At 50.4% G+C, this 27,160-nt stretch overlaps 15 protein-coding genes across 15 annotated transcripts; 8 read left to right on the plus strand and 7 right to left on the minus strand.

Moving 5' to 3' along the window:
* Positions 1-3: 3 nt before the first annotated feature.
* V1518DRAFT_418201 (Phospholipase/carboxylesterase/thioesterase) lies at positions 4-1,386 on the plus strand. The gene is made up of 4 exons (XM_066904481.1): positions 4-461; positions 519-713; positions 768-848; positions 899-1,386. The coding sequence occupies exons 1-4, from the start codon at positions 285-287 to the stop codon at positions 1,109-1,111; spliced, it is 666 nt and encodes a 221-aa protein (XP_066759174.1). The 5' UTR covers positions 4-284; the 3' UTR covers positions 1,112-1,386.
* On the minus strand, positions 1,121-2,427 carry V1518DRAFT_418204 (uncharacterized protein). Its single transcript, XM_066904482.1, has 3 exons — positions 2,235-2,427; positions 1,779-2,170; positions 1,121-1,725 (listed from the first exon to the last, which is right to left on the minus strand). Exons 1-3 carry the CDS (start codon positions 2,298-2,300, stop codon positions 1,275-1,277), a joined length of 909 nt encoding a protein of 302 aa, XP_066759175.1. The 5' UTR covers positions 2,301-2,427; the 3' UTR covers positions 1,121-1,274.
* Positions 2,428-2,582: 155 nt separating this feature from the next.
* Positions 2,583-4,863, plus strand: V1518DRAFT_418206 (GDP dissociation inhibitor-domain-containing protein). Its single transcript, XM_066904483.1, has 4 exons — positions 2,583-2,864; positions 2,922-3,052; positions 3,113-4,210; positions 4,267-4,863. The coding sequence occupies exons 1-4, from the start codon at positions 2,755-2,757 to the stop codon at positions 4,617-4,619; spliced, it is 1,692 nt and encodes a 563-aa protein (XP_066759176.1). The 5' UTR covers positions 2,583-2,754; the 3' UTR covers positions 4,620-4,863.
* Positions 4,744-6,800, minus strand: V1518DRAFT_418208 (uncharacterized protein). The gene has a single exon (XM_066904484.1). It carries the CDS (start codon positions 6,531-6,533, stop codon positions 4,860-4,862), a length of 1,674 nt encoding a protein of 557 aa, XP_066759177.1. The 5' UTR covers positions 6,534-6,800; the 3' UTR covers positions 4,744-4,859.
* Positions 6,728-8,470, plus strand: V1518DRAFT_418210 (uncharacterized protein). Its single transcript, XM_066904485.1, has 3 exons — positions 6,728-7,974; positions 8,031-8,140; positions 8,197-8,470. The coding sequence occupies exons 1-3, from the start codon at positions 6,948-6,950 to the stop codon at positions 8,350-8,352; spliced, it is 1,293 nt and encodes a 430-aa protein (XP_066759178.1). The 5' UTR covers positions 6,728-6,947; the 3' UTR covers positions 8,353-8,470.
* Positions 8,281-11,497, minus strand: V1518DRAFT_418212 (Cullin). Its single transcript, XM_066904486.1, has 8 exons — positions 11,288-11,497; positions 11,103-11,175; positions 11,020-11,036; positions 10,873-10,952; positions 10,748-10,821; positions 10,523-10,687; positions 10,329-10,470; positions 8,281-10,270 (listed from the first exon to the last, which is right to left on the minus strand). The coding sequence occupies exons 1-8, from the start codon at positions 11,320-11,322 to the stop codon at positions 8,571-8,573; spliced, it is 2,286 nt and encodes a 761-aa protein (XP_066759179.1). The 5' UTR covers positions 11,323-11,497; the 3' UTR covers positions 8,281-8,570.
* Positions 11,498-12,119: 622 nt separating this feature from the next.
* V1518DRAFT_418214 (ubiquinol-cytochrome C reductase hinge domain-containing protein) lies at positions 12,120-13,243 on the plus strand. Its single transcript, XM_066904487.1, has 5 exons — positions 12,120-12,366; positions 12,463-12,538; positions 12,615-12,728; positions 12,788-12,803; positions 12,863-13,243. The coding sequence occupies exons 1-5, from the start codon at positions 12,295-12,297 to the stop codon at positions 12,924-12,926; spliced, it is 342 nt and encodes a 113-aa protein (XP_066759180.1). The 5' UTR covers positions 12,120-12,294; the 3' UTR covers positions 12,927-13,243.
* Positions 13,244-13,246: 3 nt separating this feature from the next.
* On the plus strand, positions 13,247-15,446 carry V1518DRAFT_418220 (major facilitator superfamily domain-containing protein). Its single transcript, XM_066904488.1, has 7 exons — positions 13,247-13,585; positions 13,644-13,960; positions 14,013-14,030; positions 14,087-14,201; positions 14,262-14,282; positions 14,341-14,487; positions 14,541-15,446. Exons 1-7 carry the CDS (start codon positions 13,283-13,285, stop codon positions 15,165-15,167), a joined length of 1,548 nt encoding a protein of 515 aa, XP_066759181.1. The 5' UTR covers positions 13,247-13,282; the 3' UTR covers positions 15,168-15,446.
* Positions 15,378-17,243, minus strand: V1518DRAFT_433815 (arsenical-resistance protein). The gene is made up of 2 exons (XM_066906236.1): positions 16,657-17,243; positions 15,378-16,603 (listed from the first exon to the last, which is right to left on the minus strand). Exons 1-2 carry the CDS (start codon positions 16,850-16,852, stop codon positions 15,483-15,485), a joined length of 1,317 nt encoding a protein of 438 aa, XP_066759182.1. The 5' UTR covers positions 16,853-17,243; the 3' UTR covers positions 15,378-15,482.
* A 761-nt stretch (positions 17,244-18,004) lies between these two features.
* V1518DRAFT_418226 (guanine nucleotide binding protein, alpha subunit) lies at positions 18,005-20,051 on the plus strand. Its single transcript, XM_066904489.1, has 7 exons — positions 18,005-18,315; positions 18,374-18,558; positions 18,618-18,778; positions 18,835-19,093; positions 19,150-19,303; positions 19,365-19,449; positions 19,505-20,051. Exons 1-7 carry the CDS (start codon positions 18,186-18,188, stop codon positions 19,602-19,604), a joined length of 1,074 nt encoding a protein of 357 aa, XP_066759183.1. The 5' UTR covers positions 18,005-18,185; the 3' UTR covers positions 19,605-20,051.
* On the minus strand, positions 19,958-20,813 carry V1518DRAFT_394792 (3,4-dihydroxy-2-butanone 4-phosphate synthase). The gene is made up of 3 exons (XM_066901802.1): positions 20,685-20,813; positions 20,224-20,628; positions 19,958-20,172 (listed from the first exon to the last, which is right to left on the minus strand). The coding sequence occupies exons 1-3, from the start codon at positions 20,719-20,721 to the stop codon at positions 20,006-20,008; spliced, it is 609 nt and encodes a 202-aa protein (XP_066759184.1). The 5' UTR covers positions 20,722-20,813; the 3' UTR covers positions 19,958-20,005.
* On the plus strand, positions 20,793-21,938 carry V1518DRAFT_418230 (Snf7 family). Its single transcript, XM_066904490.1, has 2 exons — positions 20,793-21,045; positions 21,106-21,938. Exons 1-2 carry the CDS (start codon positions 20,980-20,982, stop codon positions 21,676-21,678), a joined length of 639 nt encoding a protein of 212 aa, XP_066759185.1. The 5' UTR covers positions 20,793-20,979; the 3' UTR covers positions 21,679-21,938.
* Positions 21,710-22,775, minus strand: V1518DRAFT_418232 (S-adenosyl-L-methionine-dependent methyltransferase). Its single transcript, XM_066904491.1, has one exon. It carries the CDS (start codon positions 22,589-22,591, stop codon positions 21,752-21,754), a length of 840 nt encoding a protein of 279 aa, XP_066759186.1. The 5' UTR covers positions 22,592-22,775; the 3' UTR covers positions 21,710-21,751.
* V1518DRAFT_418233 (uncharacterized protein) lies at positions 22,545-24,147 on the plus strand. The gene is made up of 4 exons (XM_066904492.1): positions 22,545-23,005; positions 23,064-23,082; positions 23,142-23,246; positions 23,315-24,147. The coding sequence occupies exons 1-4, from the start codon at positions 22,792-22,794 to the stop codon at positions 24,018-24,020; spliced, it is 1,044 nt and encodes a 347-aa protein (XP_066759187.1). The 5' UTR covers positions 22,545-22,791; the 3' UTR covers positions 24,021-24,147.
* On the minus strand, positions 24,003-27,031 carry V1518DRAFT_418237 (P-loop containing nucleoside triphosphate hydrolase protein). The gene is made up of 4 exons (XM_066904493.1): positions 26,224-27,031; positions 25,030-26,170; positions 24,415-24,979; positions 24,003-24,357 (listed from the first exon to the last, which is right to left on the minus strand). The coding sequence occupies exons 1-4, from the start codon at positions 26,915-26,917 to the stop codon at positions 24,199-24,201; spliced, it is 2,559 nt and encodes an 852-aa protein (XP_066759188.1). The 5' UTR covers positions 26,918-27,031; the 3' UTR covers positions 24,003-24,198.
* Positions 27,032-27,160: the final 129 nt, after the last annotated feature.

Genomic DNA, 27,160 nt, shown 5'->3' on the forward strand with positions numbered 1-27,160 from the left:
GCGTACGCACGTTGAATGCGCCCCAGCTTAGTGCGCTCGCGCAGCGTATACTATCGCAGCGGCCTCTGCGCTCTTCACCATATCGCCCTCACTTCGCCGCCGCCACCGCCGCCACGTTGCCGCACTTCAGCAGAGCCTTCCGCCTCATACTTATCCTGCTCTTGTTGTGCGCCGCTTTTGCAGCCCTTCTACGACAGGTTTTGCCCTCCAGCGCCCTTCCACAGGCACCTCCCCGCCCTCAAATCCATCACGCGCCGTCCCTAGCATCCTCGCCGCTGCCAGAGATGTCCGCCGTCCGCGTCCCCGCCCTTGCGGAGCACACTGCTACTGTCATTTTCATGCATGGTCTTGGCGACTCCGGCTCCGGTTGGAAATTCCTCGCAGATGAATACCGCAGTAGGAAGGTGCTCGATCACGTTGCATTTGTCTTTCCCAACGCGCCGAGACAGAAGGTCACTCTGGTGCGTTGTCTTGCTTGTGCTATTTTGTTGTCGTATCGTGATCCTGACAGAGTGTAGAACTTCGGTCTCGAGATGCCGTCGTGGTTCGATATAATCGCCCTCAACAAGGTTGAAGCTCAGGAGGACCGGTCCGGTATGATGGAGAGCGTCGACAGGCTGAAGGCCTTTATCAAGGAGGAGATGGACAAGGGCATCAGTCCTGACCGCATTGTTATTGGTGGCTTCAGCCAAGGCTGCACAATAAGTCTTCTGGTAGGTTTTCGAGCTATTATCTGTCTCCCAAACTGTGACATTGACAATATACAGACTGGACTCATTTCTGACGTCAAGTTTGGCGGCGTCATTGGCTTATCGGGATTTGTTCCCATGCGCTCGCAGATTGGACAGGTATGTACTTCTCATTCTTCCTTCGGCACTCAACCTAATCGCTCCTCCAGATGCATGCTGAGCACAATGTGAATATGCCGTTCTTCATCGGCCACGGCACTGCCGATCCCGTCGTGCGGTATGAGTATGGTGTCTTCACGAAGAACCTGCTCGAGAAGCTCGGCATCACGCACGAGTTTCACGAGTACGCGGGCCTCTCGCACAGTGCATCGCCCACCGAGATCAACGACGTGCTCAACTTCCTCAACAAAGTCATTCCATAGCCACCTCCCTGAAATAAACGTCTCTGTATTATTTTCTCGGTCTCTAGCTTTTTATCCCATTTATGTGACTACTTTAAGAACCACAACGCAAAAAATCAAAGCTCCGCCTTGCAAACGCCGCGTGATGCATTCGTTATATGTCATGCTAGATGTCAGTGCCTGGTTAATAGTCTTCATTGTAATCGGGTTCTAACTTGATCGCGCCGTTGCCATGATGACTATTGTTCACAGGCATCTGCAAAATAGTGGGTCCCTCGCGGTCTAGGAACTTGGACACCTGTGACTTCTGCGGCGACATATGTCCTGGCAGGGTCTTCTCGCTCGACCTGCTCCGTACCACAGACCTGTGAGGCGATCCAGATCTTGCCGTGACCGCGCTTTCAGCGTGATTCTCGGCATACGAGTGGGCGGCAGGGGAGGACGGGGTAGTTTTACTCCCCGTGCCAGCGTTGTGCTGTTGCTGCGCCTTGCTCGTGCCGTTTGCCAGCTTGCGCTTCTTTGGTGCTGGTTTCTGTGGCGCCACTTCATCGTCAGTAACGTATGGCGACGATGGCGACATGGCCATGGGCGATGCCACCGCAGAGTGCACGGCTGACGATGCCGTAGTCGCCGCACTAATTAAAAGTGTCAAAACATAGCAACCAAAACAACAGCATCGAAAACATACTTCCGGCTGTTGCGCGCGGCCCGTCCAGAAAGACAGCGCTCGAGATGTGCCGCTGATCGTGCTGCCGCAATTTTGCGCGAGCAGTTTGGACAGTCGAAGTACATATTCGCGTCGCTTGCCTGCTGCTTTGCGCGGCCGTAGATGTCGAGTCCCGGGCGGGAGACGTAGTTTCCTTTGCCCAGCGCTGAGGACGTCGTCGACGTCGCACTTGAACCCGAGGATGAAGAGGCGGAGGACGGCGATGATGCTGCAGATACCTCGGCGCCTGCACGCGAGTTGTGTACGCAGCCGCAGGACGGGCACGGTTGGCGACTGCGTTTCTCGCGCGTCAGCGCGGCGACCGCGATGTCGTGCATGACCGGCTGAAGAAGGTCCTGGAATAGCGACATGCTCTGTGAAGTTGATCGAGGTGTTAGCATGCGAATAGTAAAAAAAAGACACCTAGGGGCCACGCACGAGTGCTGCGGTACTCTGCGGTCTCGACGGGGAGGCCGAGGAAGAGGAAGAGGACGAAGATGCCATGCTGGAGTCAAGAAAAGGGAAATGCAAGCAAAAAAAGCAGAAATAGCAAGACCAATAGTACGGCACACGCAGACACAGCAAGGACCGGAATCTAGGGGGCGTCCAAGGGCGAGGACGGCGATATGTAGGACTCGTCGACGCGAAGGGCATGGCCGAGAGTGCCTGGGACAAATCTGAGCCGCACACACGTGATCAGCACTGTACGCACAAGCCCCGCTGCTGACAGCACTGCAGCCAAATTCAAATTTTGCACGAGCGCAAAAGCCGGCGACGGGCGCCCAATCTAGCTTCACCGCCTCAACCCCCGGCTTCAATAGCTTCTCCAGCACCGCACTGCGTGCAGTACACAGTCCGCCGACGCCTACCTGTTACGTCTTTTTCTGTGGTCGCCTGCTTGTTGCGTCTTGCTCTCCCTCTTTGACCCTTCTCTCTTCCACTCTGTCTTTCCTTGGTCATGGCCTCAGCGTCAGCCACTTCGCCGCCTGCGTCCGCGGTGGAACGGCCGCCGGAGGCCTGTGATGTCCTAGTCTACGGCACAGGTCTCGTCGAGAGCATGGTCGCAGCGTATGTCGTCTGTTCGAGACTATTGGATTGCTCTTTACTAACCCCGTTTGCTTACAGCGCCCTCGCCTGGCAAGGCACGAATGTACTTCACATTGACCGGCACCCATATTACGGCGGTGAATGGGCATCGCTTAACCTCGACGAGCTCAAGACCTGGACTGACCAAGTCAACGATAAGACCACAAACAGTGTGTTTGCCGTACTCTCCTTCTAGCTTTGGTTATGCCATATGCTGACTTCCCTTCCAGAATCTCCATTCTCGCGCGCATACCTCTACATCTCGCGCAACCTCGACCCCCGCAAATATGCTGTTGACATCAGCCCGCATGTGCTATTTTCCCGCTCCGACATGCTCACCGTGCTTCTCCGGAGCAGAGTCTCTCGCTATCTTGAGTTCAAACCCCTCGGTTCTTTCCACACTTTCGAGCAAGACTCGTTTGAAAAAGTCCCTGGCACAAAGGAAGACATTTTCACAAGCCAAACGCTGTCTCTGCTTACAAAGCGCGCGCTCATGCGCTTCATGAAGTTTGTCGTGGAATGGGAGTCACTGCCTACTGTATGGCAAGACTACGCCGGGAAGCCCGTTTCGCTATTTCTCAGGGAGAAGTTCGCTCTCGACACTCCCCAGATTGTCGAGCTCGTCCACGCCATTGCACTTCTTCCCACTCAAGATGTTCCAGTCGAGGTCGCGTTGGAGAGGATAAAGCTGTATTTGACGTCGATGCAAGTTTACGGCAACTTCCCAGCCATGTACTCAATGTATGGCAGTGGCGGAGAGCTTGCTCAAGGGTTCTGCCGCTCGGCGGCCGTCGCCGGTGCAGTGTATAGGTTGGGTACTGCCGTCACTTCATTCGACGATGCCACCGGCATTGCTGTTCTAGACAACGGCGACCACATCACAGTGGCTGAGAAATTCATCACAACCGACCCATCACCATCAGCCACCGACTCTAGCGCCACAACCACCATCGCACGTATGGTCGCGATCGTTGAGAAAGATTGCAAAGAGTGGTTTGCAGAAGGCGAGTCGTCCGCCATTGTCGTATTCCCTGTCGACACACTGGACGGCAATAAGTACGCCGTGCAAGCGCTCGTTCTTGGCGGAGGCAGCGGCCAGGTCCCTCAGGGCCAGGCTGTTTGGTATCTTTCCACGCAGGAGCCGGGAGATAGCGGCCGCAAAACGTTGTTCCTGGCGCTGGAAAAGATGGAGGCTAGCATTTTGCTTGAGTCGACAGAGGACTTTGAGTTTGACATTTCTGAGGATGATATTTCATATCTCCCCAGTGGCGTCCCTGTCATTTCGTCTGTTCGCCTTGGCGAGAGTTTCCGCAACTACCAACCAAAGGGTGTGTCTGTCCTTTCAACGCCTCTGCTACTGCATCCACTAACCACCGGCTGGTAGATTCCCTCAAATATCTCCTTAAACTAACGTACGACCAACAAATAGCTGCGACCACACAATCGTCACAAGCCACCTCTAAGACTCTCTACGTCGGCGCTCCAACATTCGACATAACCTACGACGGCGTTGTTGACCAGGCCAAGGTATTATACGAAAACGTTACAGGAACTGCAGAAGACTTCTTCGACATCGACTTCGAAGACGACGACGATGACGACGACGCCACGGCCACAGGCGCGCCAGCAGACACGAGTATCCACGACCTCGGTGAGGCTAGCGCGGTGTCGATTAATGACGACATTAACATGTCGCACGACGATTTTGATGAGGTTGCAGGTGAGATGACAATATAGGCGGTAATTGAGCTGGCCTATATCTCCCAATTTTGCACTTCAATTTTTTTGTTCACGGTTTTTGGCTTTGGCTGTTGTGAGGTACCACAGAACAAGTTTTATGGATTCAGTGTATAGGCGTTTTGTTAGTTGACTTGTTGTACAATGTGTTATTGTACTTGATTTGACATGTGTTATAGACCAAACTTATGTATGTAGCGAGTGTATGTATAAAATACCTTACAAATATTTATACAACTGTCAATGCGACCGCGGATTCTTGGAAACCAGACTCAGAGCGCTCTCGAGGAATCCATCGGCACCACCTTCACGAGCTATGATTTCTGCCGGTGTGCACACCTTGCCCCTCCCCTCTGAATCGTTATCATCTTCGCTTCTTTCTGGCGCCTGCTGTCGCACTTCAAGCCCGATGATGGCTGTGTTGCGGGTGCTCGGGATGCGTAGCATCTCGCGCTTGACGATCCAGCCGACATCGTGTGCTGTCTCTGCAACGTGCTCGACGAGGGCGCCATATGTACTCAGTTTTTGCTGCCGCTGTAATTCTTCCGGAGACTTCACGCCAGTGCCGCCGGCAACAGTGCTCTTCGTTGGATAGCGGTACTTCTTTCCAGAGAGCGCATGAGAACAGCACGGGATAACGATGAATGGGCGGCCGAGCAAAGGTATCCATGGTGTGAGCTCGTCAGAGTGGTTGCCGATCAAGAATGCGTTCTCGGTGAATTTTCCATCATGGTAACGGTCCTTGGGTAAGCTTATCTGTGTCGTCGAGTCGACTGCAATTGTGAGATACGGCAGCAGAACTTTCTCGTGCAAGCAGGCCTGCACAGAATCTGGAAATGTGTCCCATGTTTTCCTTCGTCGAGCTTCAATTCCAAAACCTTTGAATTCTTCCATCAGGAGGATGTAGACCAACACTCCGTTTCCACACCCGAGATCAACAAAATGAAACCCCGGACGCTCAGAAATCCCACTCGCGTGCCATAGTTCGAGCAAAAACGCTGCGATTGAAAGATCCTCAAATACGTGCTTTTTGGGATCCGTGGCCTCGACCCAGGACTCGATGAGCTTTTTCGCGTACTTTTGTTTGAGTTCCACGTAGCGCGTTTGAAACGCAACTTTGTTGACCACGAGATCGTGGTGTACGCGTTTTTGATAGCCGCGCATGATACCGTTTGAGTGTTTGTAGGAAGTATGCAAAAGCCGAAGTGCGGTGCGTTCGAGACGCGTGGTGACCTCCTGCGTCACTGTTTCCGTTGTAGGAAAGGTTCGGTAAAACAGCCGCAACACGCCCTCGCTATTCTCAGCCTGAGTGTAATGTAACAATATCGCAGACACCTCAGGGTGATAATACGGCATGGTCTCGGGTCTGTCCACATGTGGCACGTACAACATGGCAGCGTAGTTTGCCGTGCCGGGAGATAGCCGCTTGTAGAGCATACAGGACTGCGGAAGCGGTTTGTCTCGGTAACTGTTTCGCGGTAGAATCACACGCACCAGCGTACGTGTGCTTGAGGAACTATCATCAACAAACAGACCAAGAGCAGTAAGTTGTTTGTAAGCTTCTGCTGCGCTTTGCGCGTGAGCTGGATCATGTGTCTGTTCTGCGCTACCAGCACCAGTGGCACCTGAGTCGTATAATATATCAGCGCGCATGATGCTCGTAGAGTTGATATTGGGATGCAGTACGAGATTCAACATTGCGGCTTCAAAGTCGGAGCTCGCGAATGCGCAATGCCGTTGTTCTAATATCGGGAGCCATGTACCGCAGTCTGGCGTGGAGGTTGACGCTGATGCTGATGATATGGAGGTAAGGTTAGTGAATGTGAAAGGTGTCGGTGCAAACACCTGCGCTGAGCTTTTAGTACTATCCTCTGCTGTCACGACCGGAGTGACAACAGTGAAAGCCGACGTCATTAGTCTCACTTTGGTGATGGCCAGTGAGCTGCTGATGATGTCTTCACGATCCTTCTGATGACAACTCGCACAACTGCGGCGACAGACACGTCCGTAAAACAGCCATTCAATGTCAGTAGCAGAAGAAACTTCGTCCAGCCCCGCGTTCTGACATTCACGGCTCTCCGTTGCCGCTGTTTGTGGTTATTTTGTGATATTACGGCCGGCCGGCCATGCTTCCTCTTAAGCGCGCTAAGCCGCAGCGTATCTATATTGATCAACGCCGTCGCGATCGCCACTAACCCTACGTCGTTCTACAGCTCTCCTACTATCACAAGTGCCTCGCCGTCGTATACACGTGCCAACGCCAGTATGGTGCACACGAGCATATCCAAGATCAGGCAATATACCTAGACAAACGCAAAAGACGAAAATATGTCTGCTGCTCCTCATACCCCACCACACTCTTCGTCGACCTCGTTCGCGACCGCGACCCTGGCTTCGACACGCCAGTCTTCGGGCCAGCATCACAACAATTCGAGCACAAGGACTATCGCATCTGCCAACACTTCCTTGTTACAGCCGTCTGACCTGGCGTCTAGTTCATCGCATGCAGAAGCAGTCCCCAGCGTGCACCTCTCCCCACAGACGTCGGTGCTATTGACAGCACGATCAGTCCCGGTCTTCGCAGCCACAAGTACTGCTCTTGCACGTTCAACAGGAAGCGGCCCGCGACGTCTCGATGGGAGTCCATTCACTACCGATCCGTCGGCGGCCGGACTGTCGCCCACGAGTCGCGAGCTGCTTGACGCTGGCATACCGTTGGCGCAACTCAAGCACAGTGCCGGTGTGATTGCGACACCCAAGGCGATGATGAGCGCGTTGGCGGTACCACATCAGCATGACCGGATTATTTCCGTCGCGGAGCTCGATCAACAGATGGCGCTTGACGGACCGTGGAATCCTCACGGCCATAGACACGCCGCGTCTGCAGATTCTTCCGCTGGCGGCCCTGCGCGTCCGGAGTCGTCGGCGGCTGCACACCACCATTTCTTCGAGGGCGGCAGCACGTACTCGAGTTCATTTGAGCTGCAGGGACAACATCCCATGATGACCGCCGAACTTGCTGAGAAGCGCCGGCAGCTTCGAAAGTTCAATATTCGGCGTGCGCTGCTTAACAACCAGTTCGTGCCGCTAACGCTTCGCTTGGGTATTTTTATCCTCTCCGTACTTGCACTTGCGATGTCGTCGAGCATATATCACTACACATCAATATACGACACCGCACAAAACTTGATATCAGACACATCGTCGTCGACCGCAGACTTGTCTCAGCAACCTTCGACGATCATGGCGATTTGTGTGCAATCCTGCGCATTACTGTATTTATGCTATATCACATACGACGAGTACTCGGGTAGGCCTCTAGGATTGCGAGATGCGAGGGCTAAAATAACACTCAGTACGTATCTTTACTGTACTTGTGCCCTGTCTCAGACACAGGCTGACAATATCTAGTCATGTGTGATCTCCTCTTCATCATATTTTCGTCCGCAAATCTTTCTCTCACATTCAATACCCTGTATGACGCGCAATTCGTTTGCCAATCTTCCGATGTGTCTGGTACAGTATGTTCTCCTTAGTCCTCTTCATTTCTCCGATGCTGACCCACCGTGTGTGACAGGCAAACTCGTCAGCGTTCGACAGCCGCATTTGCCGCCGTCAAAAAGGTCTTGCGGCATTTCTGTTTTTAGTTCTTCTGATGTGGGTCATGACATTCACAATCAGCATTCTACGTGTTGTAGAGAGGGTTAGCGGTGCTAGTGTTATGCGATCATGAGAGCCGCCCGTTGCGTAGTGATTGATTTCTCCTAATTCCACAGTCTTATCCATTAAAGTACTCCATGTTGACTAGTTACGCATAGACTTCGATTGAGCAAAGTAACTACAAAGCGTGCCATAAACTCATTGACCAAACCGGCTCCCAGTGATAATAAAATACGCATACAAGAGGCAGACAGCAAATTTATACCTCGCTCGATCCCTAACCCCTTGATATCACGCCAGGTATGCATACTTATCTCCCTCCGTGCGCTCCAAGTACTCCTTCTCAATCAAAAAGTCAATGCACTTCTTGATCTCGGCGACCTTTGGCGTGAACCGCGACTTGATGAGAGAAATCGTCTCTTGCACAAGCGTCACATGCTTCAACACCTTGCGCGACTTCATGATACGGACGATCGCACTCTGCATCAGCATCTTGCGGTCTTCCTCGATCGTCTTATGCGTACTCTCCGACTCCTGCTTCTGCTCTGATCGCAGCGGAATATTCAGATTCACGCGGATCTTCTTGCTTTTGAAATCCTGGTTCAAAGTGTACTTGGTTCCTGCCTCGCCAACATCGCTGCCTTCCAAGATCAACACCTTTGCTTTCACCAGAGGAGCGAGCGAACCGACGAGATACTCCTTCGTCAGAGCTGTGATCTGCTGTAGCTGCTCGTACGAGTACGTATCGGCATTATTATATGGAAGAAGAATTGCCATCTGGAACGTCGATACCTGGAATGTATATCCAACTCGCGACGCACCTTTTGCATAGTTCACCTTCAACTCACCCTTCGATAGCTGCCACAGCCAAGTCAACTTGCGTCCAGAATGCTTAGTTTGGTAGAACATCTGGAATCGCTCGTATGTCTTCACGAGCTGCTCTGGAAGCGTAAAAGTCGTGTTCACCATACTCAATGGCCACGAGCTAGTTCCTAGCACTAGAATCGAGAAATCGACCAACAGCTCCGATGGGTTTGCGCTCTTGCTCATCATTTCTTTGAATTGCGCCTGCAAATCCGCCGACACGCTGATATCCTGGAACATCCGTTGTAGCTTGCTCGTGTACTCATGACCGCAGACTTCCTTAAGCTTCGAAATCATGCTGCTCTCTGCATCGTCGGACGCAGATGTACCGTATACAAGACGGCGCGACAAAATACGTGTATAAAACTTTTGAAACACGTCCTTGTCGTCAATGTACTTGAAAATCGTCATGATATCATTAAGCTTCGAGTCCATGTCGCCATCTTCAGCGCCTTTACTGCTCTTCTTCAAGAGCATGTCGCTGTATTTCGCCAAAAGCTCTGGAGATTTTGCGGAAGACTGATGGCAGATTTTGTTCCTGTTGATGAACTCACGACACGCATTATCCAGCGACTTCACAAAGTCCGCATCGTTGTTGAATGCATACTGAACAAGATGGCTGTATTGCCGGTGCACCTCAAGAAGTGTGTCCACATAAGCCTTGGGATCAACGTTGTCACCAGCTTCATTGGCTAATTTCTCAATCGCATCCAATCCTTGTTTCCGAACGTGCGCCTCAAACTTTGCCCGCAGAGGGACCAGGCCGTCACTAATACGCGAGAGTAATGTAAACATTCTCTTCAAGTCGTCCTGCTTATCCGCCTCGAGCAAGTTGAGAAACTCGTCTCTTAGCAACGCGGCATGTTCGCTGATCAACACTGTCTCGCATGTACGCATGAGAGTTTTCTCAGTGCTCTGATGAAGGTACAAATGCACACGACCAGACTCCTCTTGCAGTCGCGTATCTGCCTTTTTCAGGTACTCGACAATGCTATTCTCAGCCACGAATAGCTTTGACTCTGCTCTATAGTATTTCTCGGTAGCTGCTATGAACGGCCCTTCGAAGTTGGTCTTGTAAAACATTAAGCTCGCCTTCTTGGTATCGTGCTCGTCCAGGCCGAGGGAGACTAGAGATTGTTAGTGACAAGTATGACAAGTACCTTTAAAGCGTCCGACGCGACGTACCAAATGACCCAACAATTGTCTTGATATCCGTGGTCTCGATAGTCTCGCCATTCCGTTCTTTCTCGACGAGCTTGAGAACAGCAGCCATCAAATCAGTCTGAACGGAGTTGAAAAACTCTGACTTCCATTTCACGAGACACAACTAAACAAGATGATAAGCATGATTCCCGTTCAAAAGCTGACTAGCGACTCACCGTGTTAACATCGTAAACTGTGCGCCCCTCGATGCGCTCCCGTTTGACCCAGTGCCTATTCAAGTACTCAAAAATGTGATTCAGATAGCGCGCGCCGGTGGTATATCTGTTCCAAGTTCGGATATAATATTTTATGAGGCCATCGTCGGTATATTCCTCTGACTCCTATAAATTCGTGCTCTGTGAGTCGCACTCGGCCGTACGATAAATGATAAGGAAACGTACAATCTTAATCTTGTTCAGATGTTTCTCGAGATAGTCGATAAGATTATAGTAGAGATCGCCACCAATGAGTTGAGCTAAGCGTGAACTCAGTATTGTCCAGGTTGACGTCTTAGAAGTTCACATACCGCCGTTCGACTGAGCCGAGGACCCTGATCTTAGACTCTGCGGACCGGGTCGCGAAGACGTACAGAACTGGAAAATGGCTCTACAGAGACATGAAGTAAGCCTGTCGATCTTGCAGCTGCGAGCGATTCAACAAAGAAATTGCGTACGTGTAGATTTGCATATACTAGATCATAAGAGAACATGTCAGATTAATCACGTGCATTGTTCAAAACTAGATAGACTAACATACCAGCTGCGGAGGAAGTCCTTCTTCAAGATTATTCGCCAAGACCTTGTTGATGCCAACTTCCACTATCGCCCAGCTGCGTAATAAAAGGTTAGAGGATGACTATGCGACGCGACGAGCGCGAGAACGGCGTCTGTTAAGACAAACGGATCACGGTGGCCCACGCGCCTCAACAGGACGTGACATACGTGGCGGACAAAGAGCTACTATCCGAGCGCGACATGATGAAAGCTGGCTCTGCGGATTGCGAGCTAAACACACACGAGCGGGGGGCGGTTTGCCGTCGAAGATACCGTGATGCCGATGGCGCGGATGCTGCTAATAAGCGGTGCCTGGAGGTGGAAGTAACTGAATCGTAGCAGGCCGTTCGCAGCGTAGGGCTTCGTACTTCTCACTTAATCCGATTCTCCACACTCGCCTTCGCGCTCTCTGTCGGCGCCTGTTGGCTTCTTCATATCCGTCTGTTATACCGCCACCTCAGTACATGCGCTCTCTGCTCGATCTTACCTCAAGGGCATGTTTGCGCCATGGATTGACGTGCCACGCCTCCGCTGTACAATACTTGAAGGCAGCGCAGTTGGCAGGGGCATGACCATATCTATTTGTGTGACCAGTTACTTCGTCTACAACGACTATGCGCACAACTGACAATGACATGCTGTTGGGAACCAACATCAAGATCTGATGACGGATAAAGTCCGTACTATAGTTGATGGGATTGAAGCGGCTTTCTCTGTGCAGGATCCACTTACTCAACTCAAAAGATCCTCTAGCTACTATTCAGGCTCGCAGGTTTCAGTGGCATATAAGATTAGTTAACCGAAATTATATCCATCATCAACTCCATCCCCATAAAAGCCTTCTGGTAGATCGCTCGCCTAGCGCATCTGCCACGCGCAGAATAGCAGTGATGACGAAAGGTATGATAGAACCTTCGTATTCTTATCACGTGATTTTCACACGAAACCCTAGTTTTTGTACGTCGAGCTCTCTGGCCAATCGGACCCGATCAATTGCTTGTCGCAACGTGGCAGCGATTACGCGACGTTTATGCCGCAACTGCTGCGCGGAGCGTCGGACCTCGAAATTCAAGCTCATCTTCACGTCGACGCCGCCGTGCTCGATCACGATTTCCTCCACCCGTTCGCCATCACGCCCTTTCCGATTACGTCAGAGCATCCACAGAAGATACACTATGAGCGTGAAGTCATTGCTTGAGCAGTTTTTCGAAGCTGTTGTCCCTGTCTCGCACGCGGAGGAGCCTGAGGTGAGCGACCTTTCGGTCCGTCGGTCTCGCGTCTGCGAATCGTCAATACCTACCACCTTACGCGCCGAGGTCGGAAGTGCTGACAATAAACATTAGGAGGATGTCGAGGAAGTTGAAGAGGAGGAGGAAGAAGAAGAGGATCCCGAGGACGCCTTCCCACAGCTCCAAGAAGGTTCGACATCCGGCTCGGCGTCCAGCCTGTATGAGAAGTGCGCTACCGGACTAACCTTACTAACTAATCGCGATAGAATGCGCCGAAACGAAGATATGCCATCCTTTTAAGCACCACTTCGACGAGTGCGTTGAGCGGGTCACTGCTGCTCAGAGCGAGGAGGGCTACGCCGACCTGGAGTACAAAGAAGGTATGTGCGATATTGTCCATATCATTGTTACGTGAATATTTTATTGACAACGAATATAGATTGCGTCGAGGAATTGTAAGAGTGCCGTATATGGATGAGTGTAAAGTGAGGTTGCGCTAACATTGTTACTATAGCTTTCACCTGTCGCATTGTGTCAACGAGTGCGCGGCGCCTAAGCTGTTCGCCGTCCTGAAATAAGGCGACGCACACGTAGTTGCGTTATTGGAGTTTACAAAATTACTATGTCCGGGAGTAAATTGCATTAGTGAAGTTTATCAGATCAGACTTCTCCAGGCGGTCCAACTTTGGCAAGGGATGACTGTTGATATTGTATGGCCATAATAATAGCTAAGCTAATAAGACTTGACTATTTCTTCAATGAGCAGGATGTGATTCACATTGTCAGCGGAGGAGTTATACTGTAAATTATTCGGCAAAAGATTGTGATTTTGCAAATATACGCTCGTTTGGACAGATAGGTAGACAAGTGGAACTAGTCTGTCCTTAAACTTCAATATCGTGACCGCTATCGTGAACAATGCCCCGCAGACCCTATGACTGACAGATCGTCTGTCCGTTCCACACTCTTAAAGACTTCTCGGTCTTTTACCTATTCACCGCTTCGCACAGCCATGCCTTCGTTAAAGGAGGATGAAGCAAGCCTGCGGCCTTCGCCTGCTTCTGTGGACAAGCCGCCGTTGACAACCGAGGTGGCCATAGACACCACTGCCGAATCGGCAGCATCAGGACATATCAGTGCTTTCGAAGAATCACACACTGTACACTATAGATCGTTCAAGCGAAGATGGTTTGGTCTTGTCGCGTTGATGCTACTCAATTTTGTGTCGTCATGGGCTGTACGTTCCCATATTATTGGTGTACGGCGCAAATGTGAATCCATTAACGCTGAAGCAGTGGCTCACCTTTGCTCCTATCTCCTCAATTGTCGCCGATTTCTTCAGTCTTTCCTCGGAAACTCCGGTTAACTGGCTTTCAACTGTCATCCTATTCACCTACCTCGTGGGAAGCGTCCCAAGTGCCATCACACTGAACCGATATGGCGTAAAGGTGTCGATGTTGACCTCTGCCGTTCTTCTAATTATTGGAAGCTGGGTCAGAGTAGCGGGGGTCAAGTGCCGAGACGGAAGAGGGTCGTTTGGTGTCCTTATATTTGGACAGATTATTGTTGGTCTTGGGCAACCGTTCTCTCTGAACGCTCCGTCCTACTACTCGTAAGTGGATTCGTTTCCCTCATGCTCAGCCAATTCTAACTTGCTAATATAGGGATATGTGGTTCACATCGTATGGGATCTTTCATTAGAATTGACTGACTGCGCACATGTTAACGCTTTTCCTAGGAAATCGCGTGTCTCGGCCAATGCCCTCGCAAGTCTTTCGAATCCGCTCGGCGGTGCTATTGGGCAGCTTGTTAGTCCGGCGTTCGTCTCACAAACCAACCAATTTTCTAATATGGTATGTACGAATCACATCTGAGCATTCCTGGTTTATGATGGCGGCTGACAGGAGCTTTAGGTTTTATGGGTATCTATCATTGTAAGACTATCGTTGTGCATGTGCGTCAGTACAGTCTCACTAACTACTATTCTTACAGGCAACAATTCTGTGCTTGCCCGCCATATTCATTCCCGCAAGACCGCCATGTCCTCCTTGTCCATCTTCGGCTGTCGCCAAGTTTCCACTGAAGAAGAGTGTGAGATTGCTTCTCACGAACCGCAGATTCATGATAATATTCTTTGTAGTAAGTACGAGAATTTGAGTACTTCCAGTAAACATTGACTAATTATGACTTAGTTTGCCATTCTTGTTGGCTTCTTTAACGCGTTCTCGAGCTTGATTAACCAAATCATGGAGCCCTATGGATACACATCGGACCAGGCAGGATACGCTGGTGCTATTCTGATCGTCGCTGGCCTGGTATTTTCAGCCATATTATCTCCCATTTTAGACCGACTGCACACGTTTTTGTTGGCAATCCAGATTCAAGTTCCGATTATTGCGGTCTGCTATATTTGCTTGATTTTCACACAAACTGAAAACAAGCAACTTATTGGGCCATATATTGTCTCTGGAGTTTTGGGAGCAAGTTCATTCTCGCTGCTCCCACTAGCACTCGAGTGGGTGCAGGAGCAAGTGTTCCCCGTATCGCCGGAGCTGACATCATCGATCTTGTGGGCCGGTGGTAACTTGGTCGGCGGAATCTTCATTGTTGTCATGGACGCGTTGAAGTACGGATCTAACCAAGGAAGCCCACCTCAGAATATGAAGAGATCGTTGATTTTCGAAGCTGTAGTTGCTGGTGTGACGATTCCACTGCCATTCCTCCTTGGCAACAAGAACATGACTCGCAATAGACGAGTCGAACTGGACGAGCACGAGTCAAGCTCGTATAGCAGTGAGCAGACTGGTGAGGAGGGATGAATGTGTGGTGACGTATCGAATGGCCGCGAAACTTCTTCATTGTCTTTTGGGAAGGGGATATTTCGCATATTCCGGCTGTTAGATGATCACACGCTGTATGTGTATATATAAGTTTGGGCAGGATTATGTTTTGTTGTTCCGGAATTTCCTATTGGGTAATTAGAGGTTACTGTGCTCATGTTTTGTTTGGGGTGGGGCGATTGTTGTGTAATACTGTGTACTAATTTGAATTCAAACGAAACGAATGCTATAACCAATACCAATCCAAATAACACCATGATACTCCGTGTAGTGCACACCAGTTAACAAAATGCATCAATTTTCATGTAGCGTCCGTTCGCTCTCTAGTGTATCCTGTTGCCGTAGTTCTTCCTGTTGCTCTTCTTTATTGACGTCCTCCCACCGCTTTCTGTACCACTCGGCCACCCGTACTAATCCCAGCATCAACGGCACTTCAACCAGTGGCCCCACACTTGTTGCAAGGGATTGCTTGCTATCGGAGCCATATCTTGCAGCCGCGACTGCGATTGCCAGTTCGAAATTATTGCTTGCGGCTAAGAATGCGTGCATGGCCGCGCGGTCGTACGACATGTGGCGACATTTGATAGTCTCGGGTAGCTTCTGATCCGCCACTATATCTTCCCTGTGATTGCTCTTGTTCTCCAGCGTTCGTGCGACATCAAATGTGACACCAAGTAACGGTAGAACCTTCCAACAGAAGTATAAAGTTCCCATGAACGTGAGCGGGAAGTAGAGTGACATTGGCGCCACCACACGAAGAACGGAAGTGATACGCTTGATAACTTGGTGACCCTGTGCGACGAAAAGAATGATAATAGTCGCAAGTAGGCCAATCAGCGACATTGGGGACATGACAAGCTTTCCAACGATGTCGAAAACCTCCTCCGGAGTCTTGTTCTGCCATCGCTTCAAAGGGAGAAATCTAATACGGCGAAAGACCACTCTGGTAAGCGCCGCAAGTCCAAGTGGGATACCAAGAAACACGCCGACGCTGCCTGCTGTCGTCTTGTACGCCTCTGCTGTCGACACACTCGAAGCAGTAGCATCGCTGCCGCCTCCATGGAACACCTGGATGAATAGAATAGAAACGGGAGCGTAAAGCGCAATTTGAAGTAAGGCGTTCATCGCCAGTAGTAGAGCGCCGAGGCTTGAATCAGCATGTGCCAGTTTCACCCAAATGAGAACCATAGCGATGCACCTGGCGATGCCGACAAGAATCAAACCCTCGCGCAGTTCAGGCTGATCGGGCAGAAGGGCCCAGGAGAGACCAAACATGATCATGGGAGATAAGATCCAGTTAAAGACAAGATTGATAGCAATCTCCTTCCAAATGTCGCGGTGTGAGAAGAGGCGTGGCAGCGATTCAAATTCAACGTCGATCAGAATGGGATACATCATCACCATCAAAGCAGCGGCTGAGCAAAGTTAGAAGCAGGGAAAATGAATGAGAAGCACGAATTATTCTTACCCATGGGACCAGACACGCCGCAGAATTCTCCAGCTTCCAAAGCAGTAGATGCATTCGGTACAAAGTATCCGATCAGGACACCGACCACCATCGAGAGGAAAACCCAGATGGCCAAATACCGCTCAAGAAAACCGAGAGTCACGGGCTCATGTATGATCTGCTCGGAGCATTGACTGTGCTTTTCGAGGTCCTCCATTGTAGATAGTGCGCCGCTGCCGATGTGGCAATGTGAATGAGCTGGGTCGAACTAGTCGAGAGTTTATCGTCGTGATGTACGCGTACTCCTATGATTCAGCTCAAATAGGAGGGATCAGCAGGATAAGTAGAAGCTCGAGATCAGAGAAGCAGACAAGCAAGCGTTCAGAAGGAGAGCAGGATAAGGGCGGGTATGTATAGACAGTTCGCTTCAACAATAGGTGACCTTGGCGACAACCATGCGGCATGTTTGTAGCGCGTGGGCCGGTGTACAGGCACGAAAAGGTATAGTAAACATGGCGAGAGCGACCTAAAATGATGTCACTGTCGCGTCGCGAGCAGCAAAACGTGCGGGCAGAACGACGTCGCGCAGTCACTGATGTCGTCGCGATGTCATTTAGAGATGTCACTGCAGTGTCACTGCGCACTGCAGAGAGAGCCGGTTTCAAACCGCGCCTCACATAGTCTGAACCAAACCGGCTCTGTGAAACCGCCCAAGCGCGCCGGCAAGTTCCAGACCTCCAGTGTCGGACACGCTCAGAAAGATCTCAGGGGCGTTTCTACAGAGATGTGTCTTCAAAGCTTTGGACATTGGAGCTGTCTAGCAGACCGAGGCCGAGGTCTCAAGCAAACATGCGTGTTATCCTCTGCTGTCGGTTGGATGTTCGAACCAGCCTTTGTGCGTTACTCTGTGCAAGGTCCGCAGTCTAGATCCGGAGCACTTCTGAAGTTCCCACTCCCAAGTCCCGAGTCTCGCCTCGGCCTCTGGGTCACAGGTCACAGGTCACTGTGACATGACCGTACGCAGACAAGTCGCAGCCGCATGAGCCGCGCGGGCTTAGAGTTTCGATGATACATGTCAGATCGGCGTCTCGCGAGTAGCGGAGAACAGATGGCCTGTGAAGATGGACCGCAGGGCGGCAGTCATGTTTTGGCAGCTTGCAGAGAGCTTCAGCCGTGAACACTAATGTGTCTCAGCTACAGGGTCTACAGCTGGACCGCGACCGCGGACGGCGGACCGCGCGACCGGAGCAAGCAGACGCGAAGCGCGCACGAGCGGCTGAGAACACGTGCATTTCGCAGATCCGCGGGGTCTCCGTCCGCAGCAAGGTCCAGTCATGTGATCTGCGCCGCGCCAGCAAAACGTCGCCCCTCCTTTCTTTGCGCGCAGCCGACAGCCGTCACTCATCAATCGTCGATTCATCTCTCCCCAGCGATCATCGCTTGTCCTGGTGGCTCGCAAGACTTGTCGCGACTATCCGGCACACAGAGCGCATGCAGACGTATCTACTGTCACTTAGCAGTTAGCATCATCGTTGGTCTTTACAGGCAGTATGGGGTTGTGTCTCTCGTCTGCTGAGTCCCTTCACTTGGAAGAGGAGCGGAAAAAAAGCGCACAGATTGACAAGGCGCTCGAGGAGGAACACAAAAGGGCACAGTACATATGCAAGGTATTGCTTCTAGGTATGTATACAACAATATATCCGCCGAGTTGACCACTCTCCGCTGACAAGCCCTTGAGGATCTGGCGAGAGCGGGAAGTCAACAATTGTAAAGCAGATGAAAATAATACACCAGAATGGGTTTTCTCCCGCGGAGCTCGCTTTATATCGACAGATCATCTACAGGAACCTTGTGGAGTCCGTGCGAGGATTTATCGACGGAATGCGTCTTCTCGGTCTGGAGCCCGCATTGGAAGAGAACAAGGTAAGATGTAGCGATTTTGGGCAAAGAAGTTGTATATGGTACAATCCTGACATTAATAGCCCCTTGTTGATCTCATTATGGATATTCGAGTGGAAGGCGACTTCTCTGGCGAGTTTGATCCAAAGGTCGAAAATGCTATTCTTGCGTTTTATCACGATCCAGTTATGGTCCAGCTTCGTGAGCGTCAGACAGAGTTCTATGTGATGGATTCCGCAATCTAGTATGTTGCGTCTCCCCTGTCCTCGATTATTAATGTGAAACTTACACGCACACTAGTTTCCTTGATAACTGCACTCGCATAGCAGCGGCAGAGTATCTTCCAACCGAGGCCGACGTTCTGTACGCGCGTATCAAGACAACGGGGATTTTCGAAACCCAATTCAACATGAACCAGCTTAAAATACGCATGTTCGATGTCGGTGGACAGCGAAGTGAACGGAAAAAGTGGATTCACTGTTTCGAAGGCGTGACCTTAATCATTTTCTGCGTGGCACTTAGCGAGTACGACCAGGTGCTTCTGGAAGATTCAGGACAGGTACGTTCGTGTTCACGAACGCGGTTTAGAGGAGTCTTGCTAATGTTGCAACGCAGAATCGAATGCTAGAGAGCATGATTCTCTTTGATTCAGTCGTCAACAGCAGATGGTTTGTGCGGACTAGTATTGTTCTGTTCCTGAACAAAATCGACGTGTTCCAGCAAAAGCTGAAAAAGGTTCCGCTCGGTGATTGGTTCAATGACTACGATGGTGAGTGATAGCAACGTTGTGAACGGCCTATGTTGGTATTGTGTACTAACTGTGTGTTTAGGCGGCGAAGATTTAAACAAGGCGGCCAAATTTATTCTCTGGAGATTCACTCAGTTGAACAGAAGTGGTCTCAAAATATATCCTCAGTACGTGGACCGTGCCTAAAGCACAGTATATATCCAGTTCCTAACCTCTGTACAGTCTAACACAAGCGACTAATACCAACAACATACGACTCGTCATGGCTGCAGTTGAAGAGACAATTTTACAGAATTCTCTCAAGGATTCTGGCATCATATAACACAGTAATAGCACGAACAACATATCTTATTTCTAGGGCGGAACTAGCTAGACTAAGCTGGCGCGTTTTGCTATGCTGTTGATTCTTCTCATGGCAAATGTTTCGATAATCGCTTGCTGTATTGAGAAACAAACTGCATATCGCCGAGTTGCGATCCAGCTGCTCATTTTGTATGAGTAATAACGTTGGATAACAACCCCTTGCTGAGGCCGATGACAAGGTTAGAGGAGGTTTTTGCTTGTGCTTGGAAGGCATGCGTCTGTAGTTTATCTGTTTGTTTTGCTTGGTTGGATAATGGGCGTTCCATGTATGTTGTCACCTACAGTGAAGACGTATAGAAATGTCCTATAAGCGCCACGGGTACTATTCATCCTCCGTAATTTTATTTTTACTAATATGCATTATTTACTCTGGATGTACCGTTCCAGGTCCTCTATTGAGATCACGCGAATTCCATGCTGCTTGCCGAATGCAAGGCAGTCGTCTCGTCGTGCCATGGATCCGTCACTATCGTTCACAAGCTCGCCGATGACTCCCACCTGGGGCAGACCGCTCAGCTTGCACAAATCTGCATGAATGAGTTAGCCATATTCCCAAGTAACCTTTGCACATTACTCACCGACAGCAGCCTCCGTATGGCCTCTCCGCTTCAGAACGCCGCCGTCGACAGCGCGCAGTGGCACGACGTGACCAGGCTTCATGAAGTCGCTGGACTGGGTTCCCTCATCCGCCAGCTTCCGGCACGTCAATCCGCGGTCATGTGCGGAAATTCCAGTCGTCGTACCTTCCCGGATGTCGACTGTGATAGTATACGCAGTCCCGTGACGGTCACTGTTCTTGGCGACCATGAGCGGCAGCTCTAGCTCGTCAGCGCGGGCGTTCGTCATTGGCGCGCACACGTAACCGCTTGAGTAGCGCACAAGAAAAGCCATTCTCTCCGTCGTCGTGTGAACAGCAGCCACGATTAAATCTCCTTCGTTTTCGCGCGACTCGTCATCGACTACTATCAAAAACTGCCCGTTTCCTGTTGAAGCGTCAGTCGGAGGCGTTGATGGATAATATTGGCGAGAAGTTGCGTACTGAAGTCCTCAAGGGCATCTGAAATCGAGTCGAACATTTCGGTCGCAAGAACTATATACAGCGTAGGTTGAAGGCGCGGAATGCCTGATACTGCGAGTTCTGGGGAATGATATATCTCGAGGAAGACGATGGATGGTCTTCTCCGCTGACCGGGACCCAAACCTTAAAACGACGTTGCCTTCGGCCGGTGCCCGCCGCCGGCCATCTCGATATCCTCGACGTTCCCTACTATACACGACCTGATCACAGTCAGTATCGACCGCATTCATATATCTGCTCATTCACATACGCCTCAATGGATCGACTATTTGGCGCAAAAAAGGCTGTTCCCAAGCCTACCCTCAACGATGCTATGGCCAACGTAAGTGGACCATTGGCGGCTATCACTAGATCAGACAGCTAATGAACGGCCACCATATAGCTCGACGTGAATATAGCCTCGCTCGACGTCCAGCTCTCCAAATTGAACTCAGAACTTAGTGGGTACCAGCAGCGATTGGCGCGGATGTCAGACGGGCCTGCGAAGCAGGCTGTGAAACAGAAGGCGTTGAAGCTACTCCAACGGCGGAAGATAATAGAATCTCGAAAGGACTCGCTACAGGCGCAGAGCTGGAACATGGAGCAAGCACAGATGACGACCAACAACCTGCGCAATGTCATGACGACTGTCGACGCGATGAAAGAAGCCAACAAGGAACTGAAGAAGCAGTACGGAAAGATCAACCTCGACAAGATAGAGTCGATTCAGGACGAGATGGAGGATTTGCTAGACATGTCTGCAGATCTACAAGATACGATGGCGCGGTCATACGATGTGCCAGACGATATCTCGGACACCGAGCTTGATGCGGAACTTGAGGCACTGGGCGACGACATGTCTTACGAAACGGGTGAGGCTGACGGTATACCTTCGTATTTGGCCGACGACACCGGGTCTTTGCCACAGTTTGTGGACGAGCCTGTGAAAGAGGACAAGGAAGAGGTCGCGGCGTAAATCAGGGATCGGTTTGGGGCATCAGCAACTATTTTCTGTATGGTCTTACTATTTTAGTTGTTCACATACTATTTTACATTTGTCGTCTTGCTGCGAGAAAGTAGTTTCCTAGATCTCTAGGTCCGCCGAATTTCCAACCTAGAATTGGAACATACACGCATCCTTCAGACTTTACAACGTCCCAATGGCCCTCCCGCAGACGTTCCGTTGAGGGGGCAGAAAACCATTCTCGCAGCTCAGCTTCGTTGATATACTTCGACCAAGTGTGGGTCCCTTCTGGGACAATCCCCAGTAGTTTTTCGCCAACTAGAATCGTAGTCAAATACGACGCGCACGTCCGGTTCATTGTCGACATAAATATAAACCCGCCTGGTCGAACGAGTTTTGTCGCTGCCGCCAATACCGCAGCTGGCTCGGGGACGTGCTCGAGAATCTCGAACAGCGTGACCATATCGTACTTGCCGGACTCCGATTGGTCGTCCAGTTGTGGTAGATCAAATATAGAGCATAATCGGTAGTTTAACTTTCCGTCCAGCGCCAATTGCGGATCCTGTCGTTTGTGCTCTTCGGCCACTGCGAGGACTTGTGATGACATGTCGATTCCGACAACTGAGTTGACTCTTGAATGCCGTGCGAGCGATTCAGCAAGAATTCCACCGCCACACCCGACGTCCAGCACGCTCATATTGTGAATTTTTGACTCACGAAAGGCGTATGTGTCAAGTGTGTCGAATATGAACGAGAGTCTCAACGTGTTCATCTTGTGGAGTAGCCGAGATGGCCCGTCATGATCCCACCATGTCGACGCAAGAGCGTTGAAGTGCAATAGCTCGCCTGGTGAAAATGTCGAGCTCGTACGACGAAAAGTCGTGTATCCTTCAGACGCCAATGACCGTAGCTGTACTCGTATCATTGTCGAGGTCCCGGTGCTCGATCGACAGAGTGTCCAGTCTCACTTTCGCGATGGGTGACGTGCACGGCTCAACGCCAAAACTTTAGCGAACTTCCCCGAGGCGTCAAAAAAAAGGGTCCGCTGCCCGCCAGTTCAGTCTCGTCCAACACAACTCAGCACTTGCCACACTAGTGTAACTTGCACGTGGTCCAAGAGACGCAATGCACGACACGGCCTCGAGTGCATTGAGTACTCTCAACAAATACTCCAGACGAACAATAGCATGGAACCTCTCCAGCAGGATGATCATGGCTGCGACTGGCCTACTCTCACGCGCTTTTCTATACGGGTTCCATAACGTCGAGACTTCCGGAGTTAAGGAGTTCGTGTCAGTTCTTGAGCGAGCAAAACGGGAAGGGCGCGGTATTTTGACGAGTATGTAGTCCCAAAGCAATTTGCAGTGCGATTTTACCTTGGCTAACCCTTGACTTAGTTGCAAATCACATTTCCGTGTACGTGCTGAGTTGTTTTTTTTCCCGCGACTCACCAATCTAACGCATTGATCATACAGCATCGATGACCCACTATTATGGGGCCTCTTGCCATTGCGGAAAATGCTCAATCCTGCGGATTTGCGATGGGGACTCGGCGCTGAAAACATCTGCTTCACGACAAAGTGCGTACAATATTTCTTTGCTTCTGCAACTTACTGGATCTGTTCATGCTAACCATGAGTGACTTCAGAGTTACTAGCAAGTTTTTTTCGCTGGGTCAAGTACTTCCAACCTGGCGCTTTGGGACCGGACCGTTTCAAGGCGCTGTCGACACCGCAGTCTTCCTTGTGTCGCCGCCGCCGCGAGAGATTCCTAAACCATACGATCCGACAAAGGTATTCCCTCCCGACAACCTACACCCGCAATGGATTCATATTTTCCCAGAATCATTAGTGCACCAAGCCTACGCACCACATAATACGACAATGAAATACTTCCACTGGGGCGTGTCCCGAGTCGTCCTGGAACCGGAACGGTTACCCATAATAGTTCCGATATATCACGATGGGTTACAGGAAATTTTTCCGGAGGACCGAGTGAAATTGAAGTACGTTCCGCGAACGCTGATTCCGAGATTCAGAAAGAAAGACAGAATCAACCTTCGATTTGGGTTTGGTGAAGCCCTGGATGATGACCTGTTCGAAGCCGAGCGCCAGAAGTGGAAGAGTATTGCACCAGAAGCTTATGATTCTGAAGATGCTCGCGCACTTCGATCACAAGTCGCGGCCAAATTACGGGAGTCTGTTATCCAGCTACGCGCCAAAATGGGTTATCCGCCTGAAGATGACCGGTTCAAAGACCACAAGTTCTGGTCTGGGATAAATGAAGAGAGCGGCATCAAGGTTGCGGGTAAATACGGAAATTCAAAAGTCACTGTTATAGAAAAGGAAGGTTAAAATGCTCTTGTAATATAGTTCCTATGTGTTTTGGTAGCTCCGGCATTTTTGTTTGATGTACCAAGCTTCATTAATTAATTTCCTACACCCTCCTCTAGTGGCACATTATCACCATAGACTTGTACCTAACTAATATATCGTCACACAGAAGTCTTCATCAACTGAATTACTGCCGTATTCAGTTTTTTCGAGCCGTTCCAATATGAGTATTGTTCACCTTCGTGGCGAAGCGGAGGGAGTTTATGCTCTCTGACACGTGCTCCTTTGAAGGTGAGATGTTAACAAACATAAGCGTTTTCGAGTTTCCCCCAAGTGAGTATTGCAGTAAGTATGTCAGCTGTTGCAAGGAGTTAGTGGCAGATAATTAGACGTTGAAAACCAATTTGTTAATTACCTTTGAATTCCTGTAAGGAATGTGTCCGCCCTCCTTCCCGGAGCCGAGAGCAGTAATGACATCGCGCAAGCTGCTCAAACTCTTATTGATCGAAACCGTCTCCTTAAGTCGATCTCCAGTTGCTTGAGAATGACTCAGACGCTCAGATCCAGCAAGATCAATCAAGTTGAGCGTTCCCTCTCGACGGTCCTTCGTTTTCGTGTTGAAGCCGGTCAGTCTGAGAATAAAAACACTGTGCGACCGTGATGATCGTTCGTTTGCCTTTGTTGCGACAACAGACCGATTCCGCGATGCTTTGTGCAGCATTTCATTGGCAAGCGCGCGCGAGGAGAGCTCTACAGACAAGAGATCCGGGATCGTAATCTTGTTCTCCTTTGTATCGTTGCGAATCTCGTACTTCTTCTTGCCAAGTTCGTCGGTTTCCACCAGGAGGTCCTGAATCGTCTCATTATAGATTTCCAGAAACTGGCCCTCGCATGTGAACTCCCAGTACTGTTCGCGTAATCGTTCGCAGGTTGCAAAGATCTGATCAACTGCTCGGCTTATGATTCCGTCGGGAGAGGACCTGCAAAATGTTAGAACAGCGTTTTGAACCGAAGATAAGGTAGCGCTTGCATGGTATAAGTCTTTCCAGACCCCGTCTGTCCATAGCAGAAGATGCAAACATTGAAGCCATCCAGAGCACTCTGTACAAGCTCTGAAATTTCCTTGAACACGTCGTCATTCGTCGCAGAAGCAGAGAAAACCCGGTCGAATTCAAATGCTTGCGTCTTCGTCATGTTAGTGCCCATCGCCATACCCAACGCACTTTCTGTGCTTGGCCCAGTGAGCTCAATTTCGCGACGTTCCAAATCCCCGTCAGGAAATCTTATATCTGCGACATTCGCAATCTCAGCTGCTGATGGTGGTCGGAGACGGCAAAATACTCGAATATTGCCCTTCAGTTCCTGAACTTGGTTGTGCAACGACCGTCGAAGTGTCTCTTCCTTCTCAAGCCGCTCTTTCATATTGTAGTACCCTATCTGTGCATCATCAGACGCTTTCTTCATCTCCGCGATTACCTTGTCGCGATTGTTGAGTTCCACTTCAAGCGCGTATAGTCTGGATTGCATGCTCGTACTGGCAAGCTCCATGGACGATCGGTTGGACTGCTGCTCAGCAATCGTATTCTTTAGTAGAGCAATGCAACGATCCTTGTCCTCTAATTCAAGTTGCATTGCTGAAATCTTTGCGCGCAAGTCTGCGACGTCACTCTCTGCCCGTCGCTGACTTTCCGTAGTATCAACTTGCATTTGCAACAAGGAATTCTGAAGTTCTGCAAGCTCTTGTCGTAGCTTAGCCTCGCGGCTATTATACTGTTGAAGTAGCGTTGCCTCCTTAGTCTGGATTTCCAATTTGAGACTGCTGCGTTCGCTCTCGGTCTTCACCTGTAGCGCGTGCATCTCTTGTGACAACGCCTCGTACTTTTGTCTGTGCTGAAAGTCAAGCTCTGATCGACATGCTTGTAGACTCGTCTCAAGCTGCCGTTGGTAATCTTGCTGTAGCTCGTTTTCCCTGTTTTTCATTCCATAAGTCGCAGCCTCTAGCTCGCGTTTCAGGGCACGTTCGGTGTCTTCCTTGTCGATTCTGGATCGGCGTTGCTCGTCCATCAGATCATTGCGAGCTGTAAAGATTTGACTTTGCAGAGTGGAGATTTCGTCTTGCAACTGCCGTCTCTGCAGTTCCCAAGCTGCTTTCTCCGATGTGAGCGTAGTTACTACACTTGTTAGTTTCGCGTTCACAAATTACTTCAACAATTGAGAGCCATACCTTGCCCCTGTAGTTGATCCATTTGGGTCCCAGACACAAGCTTTCCGCTCTCGAGACGATCCATGAGCTCGTGATATTTCGACTCCATTTCGTCCAATCTGCCTTTAACATCCCACGGCGGGTTCGAAAGGTTCTGGTTAACTTTCAGAATACGCGCACTTGGTGTTTCACCTTGCGCACTCTGCGGCCGAGCTGGTTGCTGTTGCATTTTGGGCGGTGGCAATCTGGCGGCGGCACGCATGGAGTTTTCCGACTTTGCTCTGAATCCAGGAATCGCACTGCTGTTGGTGATGGTCGGCGGCTGCGGCTTGCGCACTGTTCCAGTTATTGCTGTCGGTCTGATAGAAGCCTCCAGCATTGCTCGTCTGTCGCCTGTGCCGTCCATGCCAGCATTTTTTGGCCTGATTCCCAAAGAAGAGCTCATGGCGTAATTGACTGATGTGGATCTGCGCAGACCGGCTTGGTATGACTGAAGTTTTGGCGGAGGCGGCATATTGTTGACCTCCGGTCCTATTTCGATCAACACATCTCCATTCGATCCGCTGTTGCGTTTGCCCAAAGGTGAGTGCTGTACGGTATTAAGACCTCTAATATGCGGCTGCGGGATCTTTGAGATCGAGGGCGTGCACGGCACAGGTATGGACGACTGGCCATCTCCATGGCCCGGGCGAGTGACAAAGAGGTCGTCATCCATTGCGAGAATCCGATATAGCTGAAGTGCCTAACAAGTCATTCAAAATACCGGATTCTAAAGTGCGTGCGTAGGATCCCGTTTGTGGCGAGCTCTTTGCGGACGATTAAAATCCAACTTAGCAGGCGCGTCGGCATCGCATTGCAGATGTTGACGGCCGAAAATAAGGTTTCGAAGTAAACAAACAGCCGAATCAGGAACTGGATGATGGCAAACACGCGTTGTGTGTTAGAGTTGGCACGCAGG

This window comes from Limtongia smithiae (genome assembly GCF_038497785.1).
Source record: "Limtongia smithiae strain NRRL Y-17922 unplaced genomic scaffold V1518scaffold_7, whole genome shotgun sequence".
Lineage (NCBI taxonomy): Eukaryota > Fungi > Ascomycota > Lipomycetes > Lipomycetales > Lipomycetaceae > Limtongia > Limtongia smithiae.

Excerpts from the sequence above, each read along its gene's own strand:
- V1518DRAFT_418201 (XM_066904481.1), top strand. The coding sequence starts at position 285 with ATGTCCGCCGTCCGCGTCCCCGCCCTTGCGGAGCACACTGCTACTGTC. Across the intron at positions 462-518 it reads CGAGACAGAAGGTCACTCTG|AACTTCGGTCTCGAGATGCC; the intron begins GTGCGTTGTCTT and ends GACAGAGTGTAG. Across the intron at positions 849-898 it reads TGCGCTCGCAGATTGGACAG|ATGCATGCTGAGCACAATGT; the intron begins GTATGTACTTCT and ends TCGCTCCTCCAG.
- V1518DRAFT_418204 (XM_066904482.1), bottom strand. The coding sequence starts at position 2,300 with ATGGCATCTTCGTCCTCTTCCTCTTCCTCGGCCTCCCCGTCGAGACCG. Across the intron at positions 2,171-2,234 it reads CGCAGAGTACCGCAGCACTC|AGCATGTCGCTATTCCAGGA; the intron begins GTGCGTGGCCCC and ends TCAACTTCACAG. Across the intron at positions 1,726-1,778 it reads GCCGCGCGCAACAGCCGGAA|TGCGGCGACTACGGCATCGT; the intron begins GTATGTTTTCGA and ends ACTTTTAATTAG.
- V1518DRAFT_418206 (XM_066904483.1), top strand. The coding sequence starts at position 2,755 with ATGGCCTCAGCGTCAGCCACTTCGCCGCCTGCGTCCGCGGTGGAACGG. Across the intron at positions 3,053-3,112 it reads CAACGATAAGACCACAAACA|AATCTCCATTCTCGCGCGCA; the intron begins GTGTGTTTGCCG and ends CTTCCCTTCCAG. Across the intron at positions 4,211-4,266 it reads CCGCAACTACCAACCAAAGG|ATTCCCTCAAATATCTCCTT; the intron begins GTGTGTCTGTCC and ends ACCGGCTGGTAG.
- V1518DRAFT_418208 (XM_066904484.1), bottom strand. The coding sequence starts at position 6,533 with ATGACGTCGGCTTTCACTGTTGTCACTCCGGTCGTGACAGCAGAGGAT.
- V1518DRAFT_418210 (XM_066904485.1), top strand. The coding sequence starts at position 6,948 with ATGTCTGCTGCTCCTCATACCCCACCACACTCTTCGTCGACCTCGTTC. Across the intron at positions 7,975-8,030 it reads GAGGGCTAAAATAACACTCA|TCATGTGTGATCTCCTCTTC; the intron begins GTACGTATCTTT and ends GACAATATCTAG. Across the intron at positions 8,141-8,196 it reads CTTCCGATGTGTCTGGTACA|GCAAACTCGTCAGCGTTCGA; the intron begins GTATGTTCTCCT and ends CGTGTGTGACAG.
- V1518DRAFT_418212 (XM_066904486.1), bottom strand. The coding sequence starts at position 11,322 with ATGTCGCGCTCGGATAGTAGCTCTTTGTCCGCCAC. Across the intron at positions 10,822-10,872 it reads CTCGGCTCAGTCGAACGGCG|CTCAACTCATTGGTGGCGAT; the intron begins GTATGTGAACTT and ends GTTCACGCTTAG. Across the intron at positions 10,271-10,328 it reads GACAATTGTTGGGTCATTTG|TCTCCCTCGGCCTGGACGAG; the intron begins GTACGTCGCGTC and ends AACAATCTCTAG.
- V1518DRAFT_418214 (XM_066904487.1), top strand. The coding sequence starts at position 12,295 with ATGAGCGTGAAGTCATTGCTTGAGCAGTTTTTCGAAGCTGTTGTCCCT. Across the intron at positions 12,367-12,462 it reads CGCACGCGGAGGAGCCTGAG|GAGGATGTCGAGGAAGTTGA; the intron begins GTGAGCGACCTT and ends AATAAACATTAG. Across the intron at positions 12,539-12,614 it reads CTTCCCACAGCTCCAAGAAG|AATGCGCCGAAACGAAGATA; the intron begins GTTCGACATCCG and ends TAATCGCGATAG.
- V1518DRAFT_418220 (XM_066904488.1), top strand. The coding sequence starts at position 13,283 with ATGACTGACAGATCGTCTGTCCGTTCCACACTCTTAAAGACTTCTCGG. Across the intron at positions 14,202-14,261 it reads CCAACCAATTTTCTAATATG|GTTTTATGGGTATCTATCAT; the intron begins GTATGTACGAAT and ends CAGGAGCTTTAG. Across the intron at positions 14,488-14,540 it reads TCATGATAATATTCTTTGTA|TTTGCCATTCTTGTTGGCTT; the intron begins GTAAGTACGAGA and ends ATTATGACTTAG.
- V1518DRAFT_433815 (XM_066906236.1), bottom strand. The coding sequence starts at position 16,852 with ATGGAGGACCTCGAAAAGCACAGTCAATGCTCCGAGCAGATCATACAT. Across the intron at positions 16,604-16,656 it reads CGGCGTGTCTGGTCCCATGG|CCGCTGCTTTGATGGTGATG; the intron begins GTAAGAATAATT and ends AACTTTGCTCAG.
- V1518DRAFT_418226 (XM_066904489.1), top strand. The coding sequence starts at position 18,186 with ATGGGGTTGTGTCTCTCGTCTGCTGAGTCCCTTCACTTGGAAGAGGAG. Across the intron at positions 19,094-19,149 it reads TTCTGGAAGATTCAGGACAG|AATCGAATGCTAGAGAGCAT; the intron begins GTACGTTCGTGT and ends GTTGCAACGCAG. Across the intron at positions 19,304-19,364 it reads TTGGTTCAATGACTACGATG|GCGGCGAAGATTTAAACAAG; the intron begins GTGAGTGATAGC and ends CTGTGTGTTTAG.
- V1518DRAFT_394792 (XM_066901802.1), bottom strand. The coding sequence starts at position 20,721 with ATGTTCGACTCGATTTCAGATGCCCTTGAGGACTTCA. Across the intron at positions 20,629-20,684 it reads AGATGCCCTTGAGGACTTCA|GAAACGGGCAGTTTTTGATA; the intron begins GTACGCAACTTC and ends ACGCTTCAACAG. Across the intron at positions 20,173-20,223 it reads CCATACGGAGGCTGCTGTCG|ATTTGTGCAAGCTGAGCGGT; the intron begins GTGAGTAATGTG and ends TCATTCATGCAG.
- V1518DRAFT_418230 (XM_066904490.1), top strand. The coding sequence starts at position 20,980 with ATGGATCGACTATTTGGCGCAAAAAAGGCTGTTCCCAAGCCTACCCTC. Across the intron at positions 21,046-21,105 it reads TCAACGATGCTATGGCCAAC|CTCGACGTGAATATAGCCTC; the intron begins GTAAGTGGACCA and ends GCCACCATATAG.
- V1518DRAFT_418232 (XM_066904491.1), bottom strand. The coding sequence starts at position 22,591 with ATGATACGAGTACAGCTACGGTCATTGGCGTCTGAAGGATACACGACT.
- V1518DRAFT_418233 (XM_066904492.1), top strand. The coding sequence starts at position 22,792 with ATGCACGACACGGCCTCGAGTGCATTGAGTACTCTCAACAAATACTCC. Across the intron at positions 23,247-23,314 it reads AACATCTGCTTCACGACAAA|AGTTACTAGCAAGTTTTTTT; the intron begins GTGCGTACAATA and ends GAGTGACTTCAG.
- V1518DRAFT_418237 (XM_066904493.1), bottom strand. The coding sequence starts at position 26,917 with ATGGATGACGACCTCTTTGTCACTCGCCCGGGCCATGGAGATGGCCAG. Across the intron at positions 24,980-25,029 it reads TCTGGAAAGACTTATACCAT|GTCCTCTCCCGACGGAATCA; the intron begins GCAAGCGCTACC and ends AACATTTTGCAG. Across the intron at positions 24,358-24,414 it reads TTCCTTACAGGAATTCAAAG|CTGACATACTTACTGCAATA; the intron begins GTAATTAACAAA and ends TCCTTGCAACAG.